This window comes from Moschus berezovskii, chromosome 6 (assembly GCF_049115385.1).
Source record: "Moschus berezovskii isolate FMDL1 chromosome 6, NW_MosBer_1.0, whole genome shotgun sequence".
In the NCBI taxonomy this organism is placed as follows: domain Eukaryota; kingdom Metazoa; phylum Chordata; class Mammalia; order Artiodactyla; family Moschidae; genus Moschus; species Moschus berezovskii.
In genome coordinates, this window is record NC_142465.1 from 51,870,552 (window position 1) to 51,891,696 (window position 21,145).

Here is a 21,145-nt window from a genome sequence, read left to right on the forward strand (position 1 = left end):
AACCCACTGCATAGATTGCTCTTTATTCTTAAAAGATAATTCTGCTTCCTGATTACTCTATAGAAGCCATTTTTCCTCAAATATTCTTCAGTTTCTATAAGGTCATAGATCTTTCATCACAGCTGGACACTTGAGCATATTTCTGGGCTTCTCGTAAAGCCACCATATAGCTGCATATTTAAACCTTCATCTTCCTGAAAGTTATCACATCCATTCCAACTTGTGTACTTAACGTGTGTACAGAGTATAACTAATGACTCAGAAGATATATGTTTGTATAATCTGTAGTATATATTTGCTTATATGTAATGGGTATGTATAGTTTATATATAATACATATACTTGAATACACATATATACATATACAAATATGTGCACACAAACTTATTTGATGCTGTGCAAAAATGCATTTTTTCCCCCATACTTAAACAGTCACTACTGTAATGAGCACAGCCCATATCTTACTCCTCTTGGTATCCTCAGCACTTGGAAAAATGCCTGGAACATATCAGGCAATCTATAAATATATAAATACATGAGATTTAATTGATATTAAATCAGTAACTTATTCTCTGTTTACCTGTCTCCCTCTAAAACAGAAATGTGTTAGTATGAAATAGTAGAGTGAAAATGACTTATGAAAATTGTATGTGAAAGTGCTATGTAAAATTTTATATAAACATGGTCTAGTGTCATGTTCTTATGAAATATTAGCATTTGGAATGTTATAATTGTACAATGTAAATAGTTTTAGTAATAGATCCTGGATTAATGATAATCAGTTGAAACTAGGTCATTAGCTGAAGAACAGGTCCTTGACTTAAAATATCAATGAGAGGATAATTCATGGATGTAATCATTTTTCTTCCTTGCCTCAGACAACATTAAATGTTTTTCTGTAACATAGAAACAACTTGATAGTTTTTTAAATATTAAGATACTAACAATTATAACTATGTAGTCAGACTTTATTTTTTTGGGCTCCAAAATCACTGCAGATGCTGATTGCAGCCATGAAATTAAAAGACGCTTACTCCTTGGAAGGAAAGTTATGACCAACCTTGATAGTATATTAAAAAGCAGAGACATTACTTTGCCAACAAAGGTCCATCTAGTCAAGGCTATGGTTTTTCCCGTGGTCATGTATGGATGCGAGAGTTGTACTGTGAAGAAAGCTGATCGCCTAAGAATTGATGCTTTTGAACTGTGGTGTTGGAGAAGACTCTTGAGAGTCCCTTGTACTGCAATGGGATTCAACCAGTCCATTCTAAAGGAGATCAATCCTGGGTGTTCATTGGAAGGACTGATGCTAAAGCTGAAACTGCAATACTTTGGCCACCTCATGCGACGAGTTGACTCACTGGAAAAGACTCTGATGCTGGGAAGGGCTGGGGGCAGGAGGAGAAGGGGACGACCGAGAATGAGATGGCTGGATGGCATCACCGACTCTGTGGACATGACTTTGAGTGAACTCCGGGAGTTGGTGATGGACAGGGAGGCCTGGCGTGCTGTGATTCATGGGGTCGCGGAGAGTCGGACAGGACTGAGTGACTGAACTGAACTGAGGCACATCATTTTAATGGGTATTAGGTTATGGTAGATTTCAATATTTAATATTTAGCTATTATTGTAGGGTATGGATGCTAGAAATATTTTTGGGTTTACTTTTAATTGAAGTATAGTTGATTTACAGGTCATTTAGCTTTTGTTGTATGGCAACATGATTCTGTTATACATATATATGTGTGTGTATATGTGTATACTTTTCCATATTCTTTTCCACTACAGTTTGTTACAGGATATTGAATATAGTTCCCTGTGCTATACAGTAGTTCTTGTTGTTTATCTCTAAGGTTTTAAGATATAAGAGGAAAATTCTAATGAGGATTTATTGTTGATTCCTTATCCTCAACGAGGGCCACTAGTTCACCAGAGAAGAGTTGGGCTGAGGCTGTTGAATTGTATGCAGTGTAGTCACCAATGTGAGAATCTTAGAAAACTATATAGATAGTTTAGTTTTTCTCTCTAAAGGAACATGAACATGAATTTATTTTGATGGCTATCTTTGTTCAGCAAACAGAATCTTTTAATAGAAAAACAACCCTTTGTTTATTTTGTGTATAGAACCAGTGTGTTAACTTGAGATATATTTGGGGAATTTGTGTTGTAAAAGAACATTTTTATGCTCTAAAATCCAGGTATAACTTCTTTTTCTTTTCCACTGGAAAGAGATTACAGGAGAATTACATGGCAATAATTCACCAGGAGTTAATATTATTGAATCTCTAGTGGGTCCATGGTACAAACCTGGGTCGTTCAAGAAATATATCTTTTAAATGTTCATGTTTAGAGGACATACTAGATACACTGCCAGAATGAACAACCATTTGAAAGGAAAAAGAATTGTTCTCTTAGATTGAATTCAGTATATATATATACAGTTTGTGTTAAAGTCTATTCTGAGTCTGGTAAATGAAAAATGGAAATAGTATCTTAATATTCACATCCTCAAGAATTGTTGTAACACTGTATTACGTGCATGTGAAAGTGTAGCTTTAAAATTTTCCATTTTGAAGGAAATAGAACAAAGTTGTTTTCAAAAAGGAATGTGCAATGACAGCTTTATTCATTCCTTCACAAGTATTTATTGAGCACTCAAATGTCAGATCAGAGAAGGCAATGGCAACCCACTCCAGTACTCTTGCCTGGAAAATCCCATGGACGGAGGAGTCTAGTAGGCTGCAGTCCATGGGGTTGCAAAGAGTCAGACACGACTGAGCGACTTCACTTTCATGCATTGGAGAAGGAAATGGCAACCCACTCCGGTGTTCTTGCCTGGAGAATCCCAGGGACGGGGGAGCCTGGTGGGCTTCCGTCTATGCGGTCGCACAGAGTCGGACACGACTGACGTGACTTAGCAGCAAAATGTCAGATAAAGCTGAGTGGTAGAGGTTCACAGGTCTCTGATGAGATGACATGTGAGCTGAGACCTGAAAGCCATGTGACTGTCTGGAGAAAGAGTGTTCTACACAGAAAGAACAGCAAATGCAAAAGCCCTGAGGTAAGAATGAGCTTGGTACTAAAGCTCATCAAGAGGACAATGTCATTAGAGCAGAGGGAAACCAAGCAGAGTTGAGAAACTACTTTTTAAATAGGGATTTTAAGTTGATTGTTTATCATCTCCATATGCAGTCGCTCCCCTGAGGATCTGTGAAAGTACAGATTACAAGAATATAAGACTTTAAGCTTATTTAGTACCATACTTTACTTTCTAGGCATTTTTTCATGTTTATGAGGATGGTTCCAAGCTACTAAAGGAGCCCTCTTTCAGATCTACAGTCAGCATAGATTGCATTAAGTTCTCAAAGTAATTTGCTAATTAGTGGTAGCAGAAATCTTGTGCATTGTTTCCATTGTTCTTATTGATTCATTTTGTCTCTACCTCTCTGAGGGTTTTTTTTTGTATTAACATGTCAATAGACATTCTTAATCACGCATATTGTTTGTTAACTATTGAAATCATTGTATACCATTGATTTCACTAATAAGTACATTTTAAACTTGAGAATTTGCCTTCCTACAGAGAGAAGACTGTAAACTATTATGAAATTTCAAGTATCTTTGCTTCTGTTAAGTTAAATCCCCCAAACAAATAGCTTTTTCAAATAATGAAGACTAAACTTTAAAATCATGTAAAATAGAGTCCCTCCTATTACCTGGAAGACTGTGGCTATCATGCTTTGTGTATTGTCTTTCTCTTATCCATCTAAGAAGATTTTATTAATTGCCTTGGCAGTTTGGTACATATGTCTGTGGGGTAGGGGGAATCTTTAAATGCAATGAAAAAGAAACCTGCTTTAGCTGGTAATAAACCTAGTCAAACCCATCTAGCAGAGAATGAGGGATGGTGCAACTTTTAGAGGGACTTCCCTGGTGGCACTAGTGGTAAAGAACTTGCCTGCCAACATGCGGGGGCTTTCTAGGTGGCACTAGTGGTAAAGAACCCACCTGCCAATGCAGGAGACTTAAGAGACGATGGTTTGATCCCTGGATCCAGAAGATTCCCTGGAGGAAGGCATGGCAACCCACTGCAGAATTCTTGCCTAGAGAATCCCATGAACAGAGGAGCCTGGTGGGCTACACTCAGAGGGTCACAAAGAGTCAAACACGACTGAAGCACACACGCACAGCTTTTAGAATCTACTTCTCCAAACAGTTAGAAGTCCTTTAGTTTTAAGCCAGGGGGAAAAAAAACCTTCTAATCAAAGACCAATAGCTCAATAAAAATAATCCTCTATTGCTATGAAGAACCTAAAAAGATATTTCATTTGAACAGAAGATTAAAGCTTGGATTTTCGGCCACAAGGATACCCTCTTAAAAACACAGCCTACATGTCCTCATCACATTGTCTAATGCTGTTTTCTGTCCAGTTATTGGGACTGGGCCCCAAAGCGACTCCAAAAGACAGAAATGTTTTTCTTTGCCTGGGGGTCCTCTTGAAGTCTAAGAGGTCCCTCTCTGAGGGATCACACTACATGCCTACAGCCCATTATCTTTCTTCTGTCAGGACCCTTGCTGGTGATGCATCTTTGTTGGAGAAATTTTCCTTAGAGGGTTGTCCTACGTCGTTTAAAGGTGACAGCTTGATAAAGCAAATCTAACCTTTCAGTTAATTCCCTACAACTGGCAATGCTAGGCTAAAGTGAACCACTCCCATATTTTCTTATTTTAAATCAAACTACAATTTCAATTTTTAGAAATATTAGATGTGCTCTGAATTTCTGCCAGAGTCATGACAATTGGGTCATTGACCCAGTGACCTAATAGGTCAATGACCTATTGGATTATTCTAGTAGAGAAAATAGAGATTAGGAAGATTTTCAGATTATTATGAGTTTCTGTTTGGGATAAAAACTGCTTGAGACTAAATACTAAAAAGCTAAACAGTTTCTTTCATAAATACTGTATCCTAAAAGAATCTGAGAAAAGAGAACTTCAAACTGAAATGACAACAAGAGCCAGGAATCTCATATCTATGTAATAAATAAGTGCCAGCCCCCAAAACCTAGACTGACCTGGACACGTTATTTACATGTTAAACACCTAAGGACACAGTCTTTTGCAAGGAAGTATGTTTTCTCCAGTTTTGTATGAAACACTGTGGCCTCTAGTCAATCTGTATTTTTCTCTCTTTCTTGGAGGCTAGGATACAATGAAAAATTTCCAAAGGAAGGGAAAGCAACAGTGCAGGCAATAATCTGTGGGTAGCTGACAGTTGACCTTGCTGTCACAACAGTGGGAAGGAAGTTGTGGTGTCACTTTGGAAATATATGGTCTGTTTAAAGGGTGGCTGTAGCTCCTCACCCTGATCGTTGCCAGGCAGGAGCACAAGCCTGGTATTGACAGATATTTAGATTTTGTGATAAAATCCAGGAATCTGGTTTTTAATAGGAAACCTCCCAATTTAAAAATGTTCATTTCAGTTCAGTCGCTAAGTTATATCCGACTATTTGCAACCCCATGGACTGCAGCATACCAGAATTCCCTGTCCATCACCAACTCCCGGAGCTTGATCAAACTCATGTCCATCAAGTCCATGATGCCATCCAACCATCTCATCCTCTGTCGTCCCCTTCTCCCGCCTTCAGTCTTTCCCAGCACAAGGGTCCTTTCAAATGAGTCAGTTCTTCGCATCAGGTGGCCAAAGTATTGGAGTTTCAGCTTCAGTATCAGTCCTTCCAATGAATGTTCAGGACTGATTCCCTTTAGGATGGACTGGTTTGATCTCCTTGCAGTCCATGGGACTCTCAAGAGTCTTTAACACCACGGTTCAAAAGCATCAATTCTTCGGCGTTCAGCTTTCTTTATAGTCCAACTCTCACATCCCTCCATGACTACTGGAAAAACCATAGCTCTGATTAGACGGACCTAAGTTTGCAAAGTAATGTCTCTGCTTTTTAATGTACTGTCTAGGTTTGTCATAGCTTTTCTTCCAAGGAGCAAGCATCTTTGAATTTCATGGCTGCAGTTACCATCTGCAGTGATTTTAGAGTCCAAGAAAATAAAGTTTCTCACTGTTTCCATTGTTTCCCCATCTATTTGCCATGAAGTGATGGGACCAATGCCATGATCTTCATTTTTTGAATATTGAGTTTTAAGCCAACATTTTCACTCTCCTCTTTCACTTTCATCAAGAGGCTCTTCAGTTACTCTTCACTTTCTTCCATAAGGATGGTATCATCTGCGTATCTGAGGTTACTGATATTTCTCCCGGCAATCTTGACTTCAGCTTGTGCTTTATCCAGTCCAGCATTTTGCATGGTGTGCTCTGCATATAAGATAAATAAGCAGGGTGAAAATATGTAGCCTTGACGTACTCCTTTCCCAGTTTGGAACCAATCTGTTGTTCCATGTCCGGTTCCTACTGTTGCTTCTTAACCTGCATACAGATTTCTCAGGAGGCAGGTCAGGTGGGTCTGGTATTCCCATCTCTTTAAGAATTTTCCACAGTTTGTTGTGATCTACAGAGTCAAAATCTTTGGTATAATCAATAAAGCAGAATTAGATGTTTTTCTGGAATTATCTTGCTTTTTTGGTGATCCAATGGGTGTTGGCAATTTGATCTCTGCCTTTTCTAAATCCAGCTTCCATATCTGGAAGTTCACGGTTCATATACTGCTGAAGCCTGGCTTGGAAAATTTTGAGCATTACTTTACTAACATGTGAGATGAGTGCAATTGTGCAGTAGTTGAACATTCTTTGGCATTGCCCTTCTTTGGGATTGGAATGAAAACTGACCTTTTCCAGCCCTGTGGCCACTGCTGAGTTTTCCAAATTCGCTGGCATATTCAGTGCAGAACTTTAACAGCATCATCTTTTAGGATTTGAAATATCTCAAGTGTAATTCCATCACCTCCACTAGCTTTGTAGTGATGCTTCCTAAGGCCCACTTGACTTCACATTCCAGGATGTCAGGCTCTAGGTGAATGATCACACCATCATGGTTATCTGGTTCATTAACATCTTTTTTGTATAGTTCTTCTGTGTATTCTTGCCACCTCTTAATCTCTTCTGATTCTGTTAGGTCCATACCATTTCTGTCCTTTATTGTGCCCATCTTTGCATGAAATGTTCCCTTGGTACTCTAATTTTCTTGAAGACATCTCTAGTCTTTTCTATTCTATGGTTTTCCTCTATTTCTTTGCACTGATCACTGAGGAAGGCTTTTCTTATCTCTCCCTGCTATTCTGTGGAACTTTGCATTCAAATGGGTATATCTTTCCTTTTCTACTTTGCCTTTTGCTTCTCATCTTTCCTCAGCTATTTGTAAGGCCTCTTCAGACAACTGTTTTGCTTTTTTGCATTTGTTTTCCATGGGGATGGTCTTGGTCCCTGTCTCCTGTACAATGTCACGAACCTCCGTCCATAGTTCTTCAGGCACTTTGTCTGTCAGATCTAATCCCTTGAATCTATTTGTCACTTCTGTTGTTTAATCATAAGGGATTTGATTTAGGTCATATCTGAATGATCTAGTGGTTTTCTCTACTTTCTTCAATTTAAGTCTGAATTTGGCAATAAGGAGTTCATGATCTGAGCCACAGTCAGCTCCTGGTCTTGTTTTTGCTGACTGTATAGATCTTCTCCATCTTTGGCTGCAAAGAATATAATCAATCTGATTTCGGTGTTGACCATCTGGTGATGCCCATGTGTAGAGTCGTCTCTTGTGCTGTTGGAAGAGGGTGTTTGCTGTGACCAGTGCGTTCTCTTGGCAAAACTCTATTAGTCTTTGCCTTGCTTCGTTTTGTACTCCAAGGTTAAAGTTGCCTGTTGCTCCAGGTAGCTCTTGACTTCCTACTTTTGCATTCCAGTCCCCTATGATGAAAGGACATCTTTTTGGGGTGTTAGTTTTAGAAAGTCTTGTAGGTCTTCATAGAACCGTTCAACTTCAGCTTCTTCAGCATTACTGGTCGGGGCATAGACTTGGATTACTGTGATATTGAATGGCTTGCCTTGAAAACAGAGATCATTCTGTCATTTCTGAGACTGCACCCAAGTACTGCATTTTGAACTCTTTTGTTGACACTGAGGGCTACTCCATTTCTTCTAAGGGATTCTTGCCCACAGTAGTAGATATAATGGTCATCTAAATTAAATTCGCCCATTCCAGTACATTTTAGTTCGCTGATTCCTAAAATGTCATTGTTCACTCTTGCCATCTCCTGTTTGACACTTCCAATTTGCCTTGATTCATGGACCTAACATTCCAGGTTCCTATGCAATATTGCTCTTTACAGCATCAAACTTTACTTCCATCACCAGTCACATCCACAGTTGGGTGTTGTTTTTGCTTTGGGTCCCTCTCTTCATTCTTTCTGGAGTTATTTCTCCACTCTTCTCTTGTAGTGTATTGGGCACCTACTGAGCCGGGGAGTTCATCTTTCAGTATCCTATCTTTTTGCCTTTTCATACCGTTCATAGGATTCTCAAGGCAAGAATACTGAAGTGGATTGCCATTCCCTTCTCCAGTGAACCATGTTTTGTCAGAACTCTCCACCATGACCCTTCCATCTTGGGTGGCCCTACACGGCATGGCTCATAGTTTCATTGAGTTCGACAAGGCTGTGGTCCCTGATCAGTTTGATTAATTATCTGTGATTGTGCTTTTTATTCTGTCTGTCCTCCGAAGGATTAAATGTTGCTTCTGTTTAAAAAATACTGTGTTGGCAAATAAAATTCACTTAAAGTTCAGATTTTGCATGTGGTTGCTAGTTTCCAAGCTAAGCATTACATGTTCTGTAGCCAAAAAAAAGTTATTTATTCTTCCATTTATTCATTTAACAAACATTTATTGAGTACTACATCATGATTAGTGTTATGGGGCTTTCAAAGATAAATGAAATATGGGACCATTGCACCAAAGGGCTAAATCTAGTGGATGCCTCCCCCTAGCCTGGAAAACAAATCCGTATTCATCATTCAATTATTCCCTGTAGTATTATAGGCTTTGAATCAACACCTGCACTTCCAGTGTCTCACCTGACCTACAGTGTATTTATTTTCCTTCCACTATGATATATCAGTAAACCAAGACTAATTGTATCAACATGAATACATGTTCAAGGCATAATAGTGAGAAAAAATTCAAGTTAAAGAGAAATATGCAGAATGATTTTATGTAATATTTTAAGGCACACAGAACAATATTATAGGAACATACAATTATAGGAGAAGTATAAAAACCTCCAAAGCCGAAGGATAACAACACTCACTTGAGGACAGTGGTTGCCTCTGGGGGAGGAGGGAGGAAAATGAGATGGAGATGTGGGACTATAGCTGTATTTGCAACACTTTATTTCTTTAAAAATATCTGATGGAAGTTTGACAACATGTAAGCATTTGTTAAATCTTGATGATGGGAGACTTAAGCATCCCATGTTTTCTCCATCATCCTGCTTACAATACTTTAAATTGATATGAAATAAGGTAAAGATGTAAAAAAACATGACTAAATTAGATTTTTTTTCTTTATTCCTGAGAGAATGCTTTTTCTAATTTTCACCATTGCTTTAGTGGCACTAGCCTCCCAGATTTAAAATATTTACATTTTCCCTCTTGTTTATCCCTGGGGAGTAATCCAGTCCATTACTTTCAAAATCTGCCTTCAGAACATCTCTTTCTGAGTGAACCTATGGTTAAGGTGTGAGGGGGGAGGGATAGAATGGGAGTTTATAAATGACATGTATACACTGCTATATGTAAAATAGATAATCAATAAAGCCATACTGTACAGCACAGGGAATTATGCTCAGCATTCTGTAATAACCCAAATGGGAAAAGAATTTGAAAAAGAATAGATACATATGTATGTATAACTGAATCAACTTGCTGTATACCTGAAACTAACACAACATTGTTAATCAACTATATGCCAATATAAAATAATATTTTGTGAGTCTCTTTCCATTTTTATTGCATCATTACGGCACACATATCTCATCTAACACTCTCATCACCTGCCGAATGACTGACGACCTCCGCATTCCCCCTCTTCTCCATCCTGTGTGACACAGTTGACTTTTTGTTCATCACGTCATTTTTGTGCTCCCATGTTCACAAAGCAAATTCAGCTTCTATTCTTGGCACTTAGGTATCACCAGATTTGACTCTATCTTAATTTATAAAGCATATCTCCCCCTCACAGACATAGAGAATAGATGTATGGATGCTGGGGGCAGGGGGTGGGCTGGAAGTGGAGTGGGATGAATTGGGAGATTGGGATTGATGCTACACTGCTACATATTAACTAGTGAGAACCTGCTGTATAGCACAGGGAACTCTACTTAATGCTGTGTGGTGACCTAAATGGGAAAGAAATCCAAAAAAGAGAGGATATATGTATACATATAACTGACATACTTTGCTGTACAGCAGAAACCAATACAACATTGTAAAGCAAATATACTCCAGTAAAAATTTAATTTAAAAAGTGTCAGTGGAGTGGAAATCTTCCATCACATTCTAAGAAGAAAAGTAAGACTTCTGGTGAGTCAAATCAGCTCTGGTCCCAGAGAGGGAGAGCACAGGGAGAGTATGTGGACATGGACCCCCAGCTCATAGGTGAGATGCTTTCCCAGCACCCACTGTGCAAAGTAAAGTATTAGTCGCTCAGTTGTTTCCAACTCTTTGTGACCCCATGGACTGTAGTCTGCCAGACTCCTTTGTTCATGGAATTTTCCAGGCAAGTATACTCCAAGTATTCCAGGAGTGTGTTGCTATTTCCTTCTCCAGGGGATCTTCCTAACCCAGGGATCAAACCCGTGTCTCCTGCATTGGCAAGTGAATTCTTAACCACTGTACCACCTGGGAAACCCAGGTGTGCAAAGTCTCCACTTATTGTAGACTTTACTCATTGACAACCCAACACTACCTGCCCAATGTCAGTTAATTTTCAAACTCATGTTTTCTCTCTTCTGCTATGAATATGTGCTTCATGATATTCAAGAAGGCAAAGAACTGTCTCCTGTGTTTCCCTGATTTCCTCCAGAGCCCCTACTTGAGGACTTGCATATTAAAGTAGTGAAATAAAGGCTTGCTTCATATCATTTGACTTTTCATTAATAAAAATTTTCCCCACAAATGAAATACTTCTCTTCCATTCAATTTGAACATGCTGCCCGAAACTCCTTTTGCTTCTTAGTATTTTAATTTTTCCCACAATCAGTTTCAGATACCACAACCTTTGCTATAAAACTCTTAAAATACAATGCACATTGGAGTGGGAAATGGATCTGGGTAGCCCCATGTGCTTCTATCCTGATTCTAATACTTTTTCTTTAAAAAACATTGTATTCAGAAGTGATGGATGATATTATTTACTTTAGAAAGAGTGAGTAAAAGCTCTCCTCCCTCCTCCTTAAAATTATGTCCATAGAGGTTTCTACCAAGCAAAGGAATTTTTTTGTTCATTACCCAGTATTATAGAATTCTGCTTAACGTGTTGCCAGAGAGCCAGGGAGTGGTTACAGGCCTACGGATACAATCCTAATGTGCTTGTTTGCTGTTTTCTCCCAATTAGTCATGGTGTATTAAAGTGAATAACATCTTTTAAAGTCTTGTGGCAGCTATTTTTGCTGAAGAGCTCATATCCATGCTTTTTAGAAAGAACAATAATTGTGAGCATTCTGATTTGGAAATAAAGAGAACTTGAAAATGTTTGGTGGGGGGAGCTAAATGACGAGGAAGAAAAACAGTCCCTAGAGCAGAACACAATGGCGCTTAAAGCTTTAGATTTAGGAAATATTTTAAATTTTGCTGATGCCTCTCCTCCAGCCTCTGACTTTCCTGGGCTCTACAGAAGATTCTAGAATATGAGATGAGTTAAGTATCAATCCTGCTTTAGGATAATCCTTTCATTTATGGACTGTGAATTTAAGGAGATTAATGGATACATTGAGTGAAATTCTAGGTTTCTTTTTATGGTGCTTAATACTCCAGAGTTGCTACGCCACTCATTGTCTGGAAAGGGTGGAATCCAACAAAACCACAAAATATATGCATCCCAATGGGAAATGAATGTTCTAGCAGAAGTAGCCGGAGGATCTAACACATGTAGGTAATATATGCTAACATAAATTAGGCACTAATAAAAATAAAAACTGCTAAATATGTTTCCTGAGCACTTTCCATGGAATTAGGCATTGTTCTAAGTATCACCCATATTGTCCCCTGTAATCATTGTAACAGTGCTGTGAGTCAGGTATTACGACCTTATTTTAGAGATGAGGAAGTGTAGGGACAGAGAAGTTAAGTATTTTGTCCCGAGTCATGCAGCTGGTTTTGAAACTAGTCCATGTGGTACCCAAGCCTGACTCCTGACCTCTTTTCTGTATCACCTTCCTAAATTTACGTTAGATATTTGTTGAATAAATGAGGAGGAGGAGGCAGCATTTGAAGGAGGCATTTAATCCTCAGGTGCATAGGGGATTGCCAGTTGGGTTTGTAGAAGGGTGTTACACATTTCGGCAATAAGCCGTTACTCTGGGACTTCCCTGGCGGTGTAGTGCTTAAGACTCTGAGCTCCCACTACAGGGGGCACAAGTTTCCGTCCCTCGTCAGGGAACTAAGATCCCAAGTGTCAGGTAGGAAGGCCAGAAAAATTAATAAATGAAAGATTTTTTAAAAATCTGTTACTGTAACATATTACATACTCAAAACTGTAAGACACTGTAAGACCCAGGGGGCACACCAGTATATGTGTGGTGTACAGTATCCACTATATGATATATAGTATCCATTATATACTGTGTACCAAGTTGCTAGCAGACAAATCTTAAAGACAGTATCTTTAATATGTAATGTCCTATGTGTTTCAAACATTGGTTTCTTCTTGAATTCTTTCTCAGTGGTTAAGATCAGCCTATGACCTAAGTGACAGTTTGTGTAAGCTATCCTTCAGTGAAGGATATTGTTATACTGCCTGGCAATTAAGATAATGTTTGAGGTATCTCCATTAGCTTCCTTCTACTGAGAAAACTGAAGTTGCATCACTCTATCTTTTGCTAAAATTCATATTCCAAAATATAGCATGTTCATGGCTTGCTCTTTGAGGGCTCAAAATTTCCTCTGAAGAAGACTGACAACTGATAAGATAATATCTCTTGTAAAATGTGCTTTTGGATTACTTAGTTTCTTGGAGGAACCCCACAAAATTAAGGCATATTTCTGCCCTGTTGTTTCTTATCTCCCTGATCATCTTGAGATCCATAGGTGGACCTTGGCCATTGAGATATCCCATTGGCTAGAGGACCCAAGCAGACCTGTAAAAGCATCAGTCTGTGAATGACATAAACTGGGGTACCAATTTCTGGGTGCTGCACAGGTGTGATGGGGTACTCTCACTTGGATGTGAAGCTGACCACAGTGGGGTGCAGCAAAGGAGTGGCCAAGAGAGTCTATACTAGTTTCGCTCAGATGTTGGGGGAAAAACATTCAAGGAGGAGATGCTGGGGTTTGGTAGAAAGAATATGAGCTCTGAAGCTTTAAGTCTCAGATCTCTCACTCACTATGTGTATTCCCTGAGAGCTCTCTAAAAGCTTTCTAAGGCTCAGTGTTCCTTTTCTTTAAAATTGATGTGATACCTAACCCTGAAACTCACCACTTTGCTCCATACAGTGTGGGATACAGCGTCTCCAGCCTTTTCTGTCACCATCTGACAACCCAAGAAATTTGGATCTACCTCTCCATCTGAGTTATGTATAGTTTTTCTATTTTGATGTATTTTGATTTTGTTTTTCTTTCTTCTTAACATATCCATTTCCCTCATTTCCATGAGCCTGAAACCTACCTCTTCTGTAAGTCCTAGTTTTAAATACTATGTGTGAAAGGAAACTTACCCCTGTTCCACCAGACAGAAGTCATTTCTCTCTTCTCTGTGTTCCAGCTGCCCTTGGGGGCACTCGATGGCATTTAGCGTGCCCTTCTTTGGGTGATGCTCATTTATGTGCTGCTTTTATCTTTCCTGCGGGACTTCAAGCTCCTTGTGAGGGAGAGAACATCTAGCCCATCCCTGTATCCCATCCAGTGCCAAGTGTGTCCCCTTGCACATTGGTGATCAATAATGATGTGTTTAATTGAGCTAATGAGGGAGGGAAACTGAACTTTGTGCAAATCTCTGGACCTTTCTGTCTGCTCTGGCTTAAGGGATTCACTGCTTTGACTGAGTCTAATCTAACCTAAAATGATAAGGGAGACAGAACTGATGACTTTTTTTTACTCCTCTTATGCATAATCTTCTCTGTTTTTTTAGAATCAGTTGCCTGGTGGTAGATGGATGCACTCTGAGGATTTTATGGATTGAATACATTTTAAAAATACTATCAAAGAGAATCAAGCCAGGCCAAATTCAAACATGACATTGCCAGAGGAAAGATCTGAAAAATCTGCATTTTATTTGATTTATGGTTAGGAAATGTATTGATTTTTTTTTCTTGATTGCATATGGTATTCTTGCTTTTTAAACAAGGATGATCATCCCTTTCTTTGCTTAACTCCTATGAGTCTTTAATGATGAGAAACTAAGAGAATGAATTTGTGCATTGCCATGTACATTGTAAAAGGAAAGTCACAAAATAAACTCAAATTTATAGTGTTCACTTATTAGGGTCATTAACATATTTTATACATTGAGTTTTCCTATATCTTATTTTAGAAATACTTAGTTATCAACTTCCCTTTATAGTGTTATTCATGAAATTAGATGACACAAAAAAAGCCTTTAAATGTCTAGTTGGAACTGGATTTTGAACTGTTAGTACATATTGAACAGTCTGGTGCTAAGGAGCTGCCATAAGTGAACCCAGCATGGGTAACAATCTAACCAACTCTCTCATTAACTTCTTGTTCTTGGTGCATTTTAGACCTTCTCTCATTAAATCCTTGGTTTAAATATATTATCCTATTCACCTGTTTTGTTGCATCTCAGCAGCTACTAATAAACCCAAAGGACTCCATCTTTCAGAGCATTTTCACAACTGCAGTAATCACCCAGGGATGCTTTATAGTGAAAGGAACATTTTGACTGAAATTCAATTCAACGGTCACCTATCAAGCAACTGCCATGGGCTGGGAAACTGGGGTTACCACCCATTCCTTATTTTGCTTAAACTTAGAGAAGGAAGAAGACACCCAGCTATCATGTAAGTCAGACCACAATGCATATGAGAGTGGAGAGGCCAAGCACCAAGGATGAGGAAAGGAAAAACAGCTTCTAAGAGGTCAAATTCAAAACATGTAGCACTCTGTATGTCCAGACACTAACCAAATAGATTGGGTGTGAACCATAGCCTGGAGCAGAGTCCTGGAGGGCGAGGCAGTACCCCTTCAGGTGCTGGATCATGGAAAGGTCTGAGGGCTTCTGGGAGTAGAGGGTTAGAGCTGGAGTAGCAAGAAGGCATGCTGAGGGGTATGAATGCAAGTGAAGGTCAGCAAATTTTCCAGTTGTTTTGAAATTATTTCAACATGTTATCCCTCATGTGGCCGTCCTGGTACAAAACAGCAGAAGATCAAAAAAAGCCACCCCTAAGTGCTAAGTGTTAAGGGCTAAGTGTTATTAAGTAGAATTTGAAATTTAAAATGATACCCGAGGGAAAGGATGGAGGCATAAACCCATAAAGGATAGAACTGAGATTAACCCCCATCTCCTCCTTCTAAAGCCCATTGTCTGCAATGGTAACTAATTGTGCTGTGCTGTGTGTTAAGTCACTTCAGTCCTGTCCAACTTTTTGCAACCTCAAGGATTGTACCCCACCAGGCTCCTCTATCCATGGGATTCTCCAGGTAAGGATACTGGAGTTGCCATTTCCTTCTCCAGGGGATGTTTCCCACCTAAGGATCAAACCCACATCTCTAAAGTCTCGTGCATTTCAGTTCAGTTCAGTCGCTCAGTTGTGTCCAACTCTTTGCAACCCCATGGACCGCAGCACGCCAGACCTCCCTGTCCATCACCAACTCCTGGAGTTTACCCAAACTTGTGTCCATTGAGTCGGTGATGCCATCTAACCATCTCATCCTCTGTCGTTCCCTTCTCCTCCTGCCTTCAGTCTTTCCCAGCATCAGGGTCTTTTCAAATGAGTCAGCTCTTCGCATGAGGTGGCCAAAGTATTGGAGTTTCACCTTCAGAATCAGTCCTTCCAATGAATGCTCAGGATTGATCTCTTTTAGGATGGACTGGTTTGATCTCCTTGCAATCCAAGGGACTCTCAAGAGTCTTCTCCAACATCACAGTTCAAAAGCATCAATTCTTCGGCGCTCAGCTTTCTTTATAGTCCAACTCTCACATCCATACATGACCACTGGAGAAACCATAGCCTTGACTAGATGGACCTTTGTTGGCAAAGTAATATCTCTGCTTTTTAATATGCTATCTAGCATTTCAGGCGGGTTCTTTACCTCTAGCACCACCTGGAAAGTCCACTGATACTGACAAATCCAGGGGAGGGGCTTCCCTAATGGCTCAGATGGTAAAGAATCTGCCTGCAATGTGGGAGACGCTGGTTCAGTCTCTGAGTCACAAAGATCCCCTGGAGAAGGGAAGGGCAACGCACTCCAGTATTCTTGCCTGGAGAATCCCATGGACAGAGGAGCTTCACGGGCTACTGGCCATGGGGTCACAAAAAGTCAGACCTGACTGAACGACTAACACTTTCACTTTGTTTCAATCCAGAGGGAGAGGGTGAAGGAGGAAGATGACCGTGGCCATGGTTTACAAAGAAAGAGCATTTTGAGCTGAGCCTTTAAAGTCAAAAGATTTTTTATCATTGTATCTCCAAGAATGTGTAATATCAGGTTAGTTTGTTCCACCCCTGGTAAGGATCTTCTGATCATTCTTTTCCTAGCTGTCCTTCCTTCCCTCCGTTTCTTTCCCCACCAATCACTTTCTTTAGATGGAAGTTCTTAATTTAGAATTCATGGGGGCAGGGGGCATGCATGAGCGTCAGGAATCCTAGAACCCATTGTGTTTGTGTTTATTAATGTGCATTTTTGTGGGAAGATAATTCTTAGTTTTATTCTGGTTGTCAAAGGCTTCTATGTAACTCCATTGCATTAGAGGAAACTAGAAAAACATTCCACAGGTGAAAATTATAAGTATTATGATGTCATATAATGTAGCGTTCTGAAAATTCAGCATATCCACTTGAATTTCAAAGACTCAAAAAGTGAGTACTCTCTCTTTGACACATATATATACTATTATCAAATAAATGGCATTTCCCCTTGCACACACCAGCGACTACTCTCTAAGCATTTTAGAGAAATAAGAGACCTCAGAATTTAGGCACCCAACCTTGGTAGACCTTGCTGACACATTAGATGTGGCTGACATTTAGAGATTACAAGTTACATTACAGGTTACACAGGCCGTTTCGGCACATGTGAGGCAATGGTCTGGTAGACAAGTGCAGTGCTTAAGTTCAACCTGGGAATCTGACTGCTGAGGTTTAACCTTGGCCATTAACCTTGGCTGTTGTTTCCCTTTAGCTTTGGACAAGATACTTATTCTCCATATGTTACTATAATCGTATTTTGAAAATGAGGGTACTGCAATGCCTGTTTTTAATAGTTATTGTAGAGAGTAAGTGGTTCATGCAAGATGATAATAAAGAGGTCCACAGCTGCTAAACTCTTGCACTGAGGTCAGAGTGACAAGGTTGCAGGGCCCAATGCCCACACTAAATCCTACTCCTTTCTGCACTCACGTCCTCTTGTTCCCTGGTCTCTGCCATCACTGTTGTCCCAGGGCTCACTGTGGCTGTCTTCTTGTCTTCACATGCGACTTCCCCTGCCCTCATCAATGTGGTGGGAACAAGTGTATGGAATGAAGACTCTCTCATGATTCTGAAGGCTTGTCGTGTCTTAATGTGGTGAATAAATTTATCTCAAGATTCCAGAACTACTTACACAGTTGAGGAGAACTAAAAACACAGGAAGGCACGCCCTCTGTTTTGTGCTTTACCCAACAAGGCTTCGATTCTTAGTTCCCTCATGTTTCTAAAGTCCAGTTCACACTTGTGGCCATGGCAGTGAAACTGTCAGTCAACAAACATTGCTTGAGAGTATACTATTCATAAAACATAAAGAGGAATAAAAAATAATTTCATTTGTAAAAAAGCAAATATATAGGATACAAAGATTAGCAAGGATTCTGTGAGTATTATCACCCATTCCTGTATTAACTGAAATTATGTGTACCTTTTTTATGTCTAGAGATTTTTGGAAAATGAATGGACCTTGCAGCCCATTTGAGAAAGCAATGGCAAAGTCAGTTAAGAAACATCACTTTAGCACTTCTGAATCTTCTGTTCCAGCATCTTTAGTCCTCAACAGCATCACTTTTAATGTTGATGGTTCCATCCAATACAGAGAAAAGCCATATTCTTCTGCCTCCGAAGCCCTAGAAGCTTACATTGATGATTTCCATTTAAGCTGTGAGCTTCCTGAAATTAATGATACAAAGGTTAACCTGGATCAGAGCCCTCTTGAATTTCTTGCTAAACTAAACAGGGGTAAGCTTTCATTATTCTCTGACTTCAAATTTTAACTTATCTGTAGAAAACTGATGCTTTAAGAAGATATATGATCTAAAAGATATTCTTCCTTGGGAAATAGCTGTCTTACAGTATGTGAGTGTTTTTATCAGATGGCTATATAAATTTAAGTTTCTAAAATTTTTTCAGCAGTGGATTCCTTCAAATTGAGAGTTAACTAGAAAAACAAAAACATCCCAGTCTTGATTTCAGAGGGAGAAAGTTCTGGCTTTGGTGTAAACCCTTGGGTTTTGTGGCTGAAAGTGTTCCACAGTCACCTGAATTCTCCAAGTTACCCCTTTATGCAGTGAGACCATCGTCAGCATCATTCCTCACAGGCTTATTGTGTGGGGTACAGTCTGTACTTTGTGATGGCTATAGGGTGCTCAGACTCTCTCTGCAGCACAGTGAGCAATTAAAATAGAGAAAGGGGACTGAGGTCTGGCTCCCATCCTCCCATCCTGACCCTTGAGATGAGAAGAGTTGCTTGGTTTCCCTGGGCTTTAGTTTCTTTGTCAATATGATGAGAAGACTGAACTTGACATCTCCATAAGTATTCAATTCTATATTATATAGAAGGCAGAAAAATAAAATTGGTCAAGTCCAGTATTTCTCATTGGAAAACAGTCATTCATATTTGAAGCTGAAAAAAGTTATAAACCACGGACTTCCCTGGCGGTCCAGTGGTTTAGACCCCACTCTTCCATTGCTGGCAGCATGGATTCGATCCCTGGCTGGGGAGCTAAGACCTCACATGCCAGGGATCACGGCCAAAATACAAAATGCCACTATGGAAGCAATACTAGGTGTGAAGCTGAATTGTGGCTGATGGACTGAGAAACCCTTGGGAAAATAAACTCTGATAGTAAGTGTTTTCTGTAGAAATAGGAATAATAATAATAGTAAAAATGCCTGCTTCTCCACTGAGCATGGTTTGTTGAAGCCTTTAGATTAAGTGTACAAAAGAATATTGTGTTACAAAAGTAAGGTGGTATTTATTGATTTCAGTCTTAGATTATTATGAAAAAGATATCTACCATATTAGTGCTTGATATGTAAAGTTAGAGTACATGAAACAACTTCTTATTGTTTCATAAGTGAAAAAACAGAGTAACATGAGGATTCCTATGAATGAGACATAGTCCCACACCAGAAAAAAGCATGTTCCTCAAAGCTAAGTTGTACTGGCTATGGTATTTGACATGGTTTGATAAATGGGCAGACATGATGTCCGGATTGCTTCTGAAACTGTGGTTTGAGTGTCTACATTATCATGCAATTGAAGTGCAAAATATATTGTAATTTATTCAGTAACACTGCTGGTTTTTGTGACAAGGATTTTCATTCTTCTTTTGAGGTTCGGTAGTAGAAAGAGTTGTTCTGTGTCAGCTTTTCTCCTTGAATCCAGAGAGGAAACACCATCTAGCTGGCACTTGTCAGTGGCTGGGAATGTGATGCAGGCACTTGCTCTCCTCTTGAGTTATTAACTGCACTCTCAGTGCTGTTCTTGACACTCTTTGCAAAGGGAAATAGAGTTTGTACTTTTCATGATAATAAAAGTAATATATACTCTTGGTAAGAAAATTTCATAAAACACCTAAGACAAAAACAGAAACCGACCATAATCCCAAAACCAAAGAAAGCAACTGTCAGTCTATGTAAATTTCTCCTTTCTATATACAAATATATAATAGAATGGTAATATCCGCACAGTACCACAACCTTGTTTATTGCCAATATATTATGAATATTTTTTCATGTCATTAAAATAATTCTTTACCTTTACAGAATTCATTGTCTTTCTCATCACATTTTAGTGGTCATTAATATCTTTACTCGGCTTCCCTGATGGCTCAGTGGTAAAGAATCCACCTGCAACGCAGGAGACACAGGTTCAATCCCTGGGTTGGGAAGCTCCCCTAGAGAAGGGAAGGGCAACCTGCTCCAGTATTCTTGCTTGGAGAACCCCACAGACAGAAGAGCCTGGCGGGCTTATAGTCCATGGGGTCGCAAAAGTGTCTGACATGACTTAGACACTAAACAGCAACAATATCTTTATTATTCAAAATGTTGCACTGCCACCATTGTATATACATGTTTGTGTGGTTATTCAATTATTTCCTTAGGATAAATTCCTAGGAATAGAGTGTCTAGGTAGAATGTATATTTTCAAGCATTTGTTTTATACTGTTAAATCATCTTCTAGAAAGGACATACCAATTTTGTATATTCTCACCAGTGGAGTAGAAGCATCTTTATTTCCCTGTAATCTCACTGTCTGTGGATATTATGAGCTTTTTAAATCACTGCCAATCTGCTAGGTAAAAATTGGTATCTGAGTTTATTTAGCGTTTGCTTTTCTTCTTTTGTGAATTGCTTAGTAATTATTTTTACCTTCTTAAATTCTGTACCTATTTTTAAATCTTTACCTAGAATCTATTTCCTTGTTAGATATGGTGAAAGCCTAATTATTTTTATTATTTTTTCTAATTATTTTTTAAAAGGATGCTACTTGCCATCTTAACAATAACCTAAATTAGCATATTAAAAAGCAGAGACATTA

At 39.1% G+C, this 21,145-nt stretch overlaps 1 protein-coding gene across 5 annotated transcripts in view; it reads left to right on the forward strand.

Annotated features, from left to right (window-relative positions):
* GRIP1 (glutamate receptor interacting protein 1) overlaps nt 1–21,145 on the forward strand; it is a 770,922-nt gene that overhangs the window by 480,372 nt on the left and 269,405 nt on the right. For 2 of the 5 annotated variants that reach the window (XM_088837041.1, XM_088837042.1), the window contains exon 1: nt 18,276–18,561. The exons of the other annotated variants lie outside the window; for them this stretch is intronic. In XM_088837041.1, the coding sequence (XP_088693167.1) occupies nt 18,276–18,561 (286 nt within the window). Of the gene's footprint in view, nt 1–18,275; nt 18,562–21,145 lie in introns of those variants that run through there. 5 annotated transcript variants of the gene reach the window in all.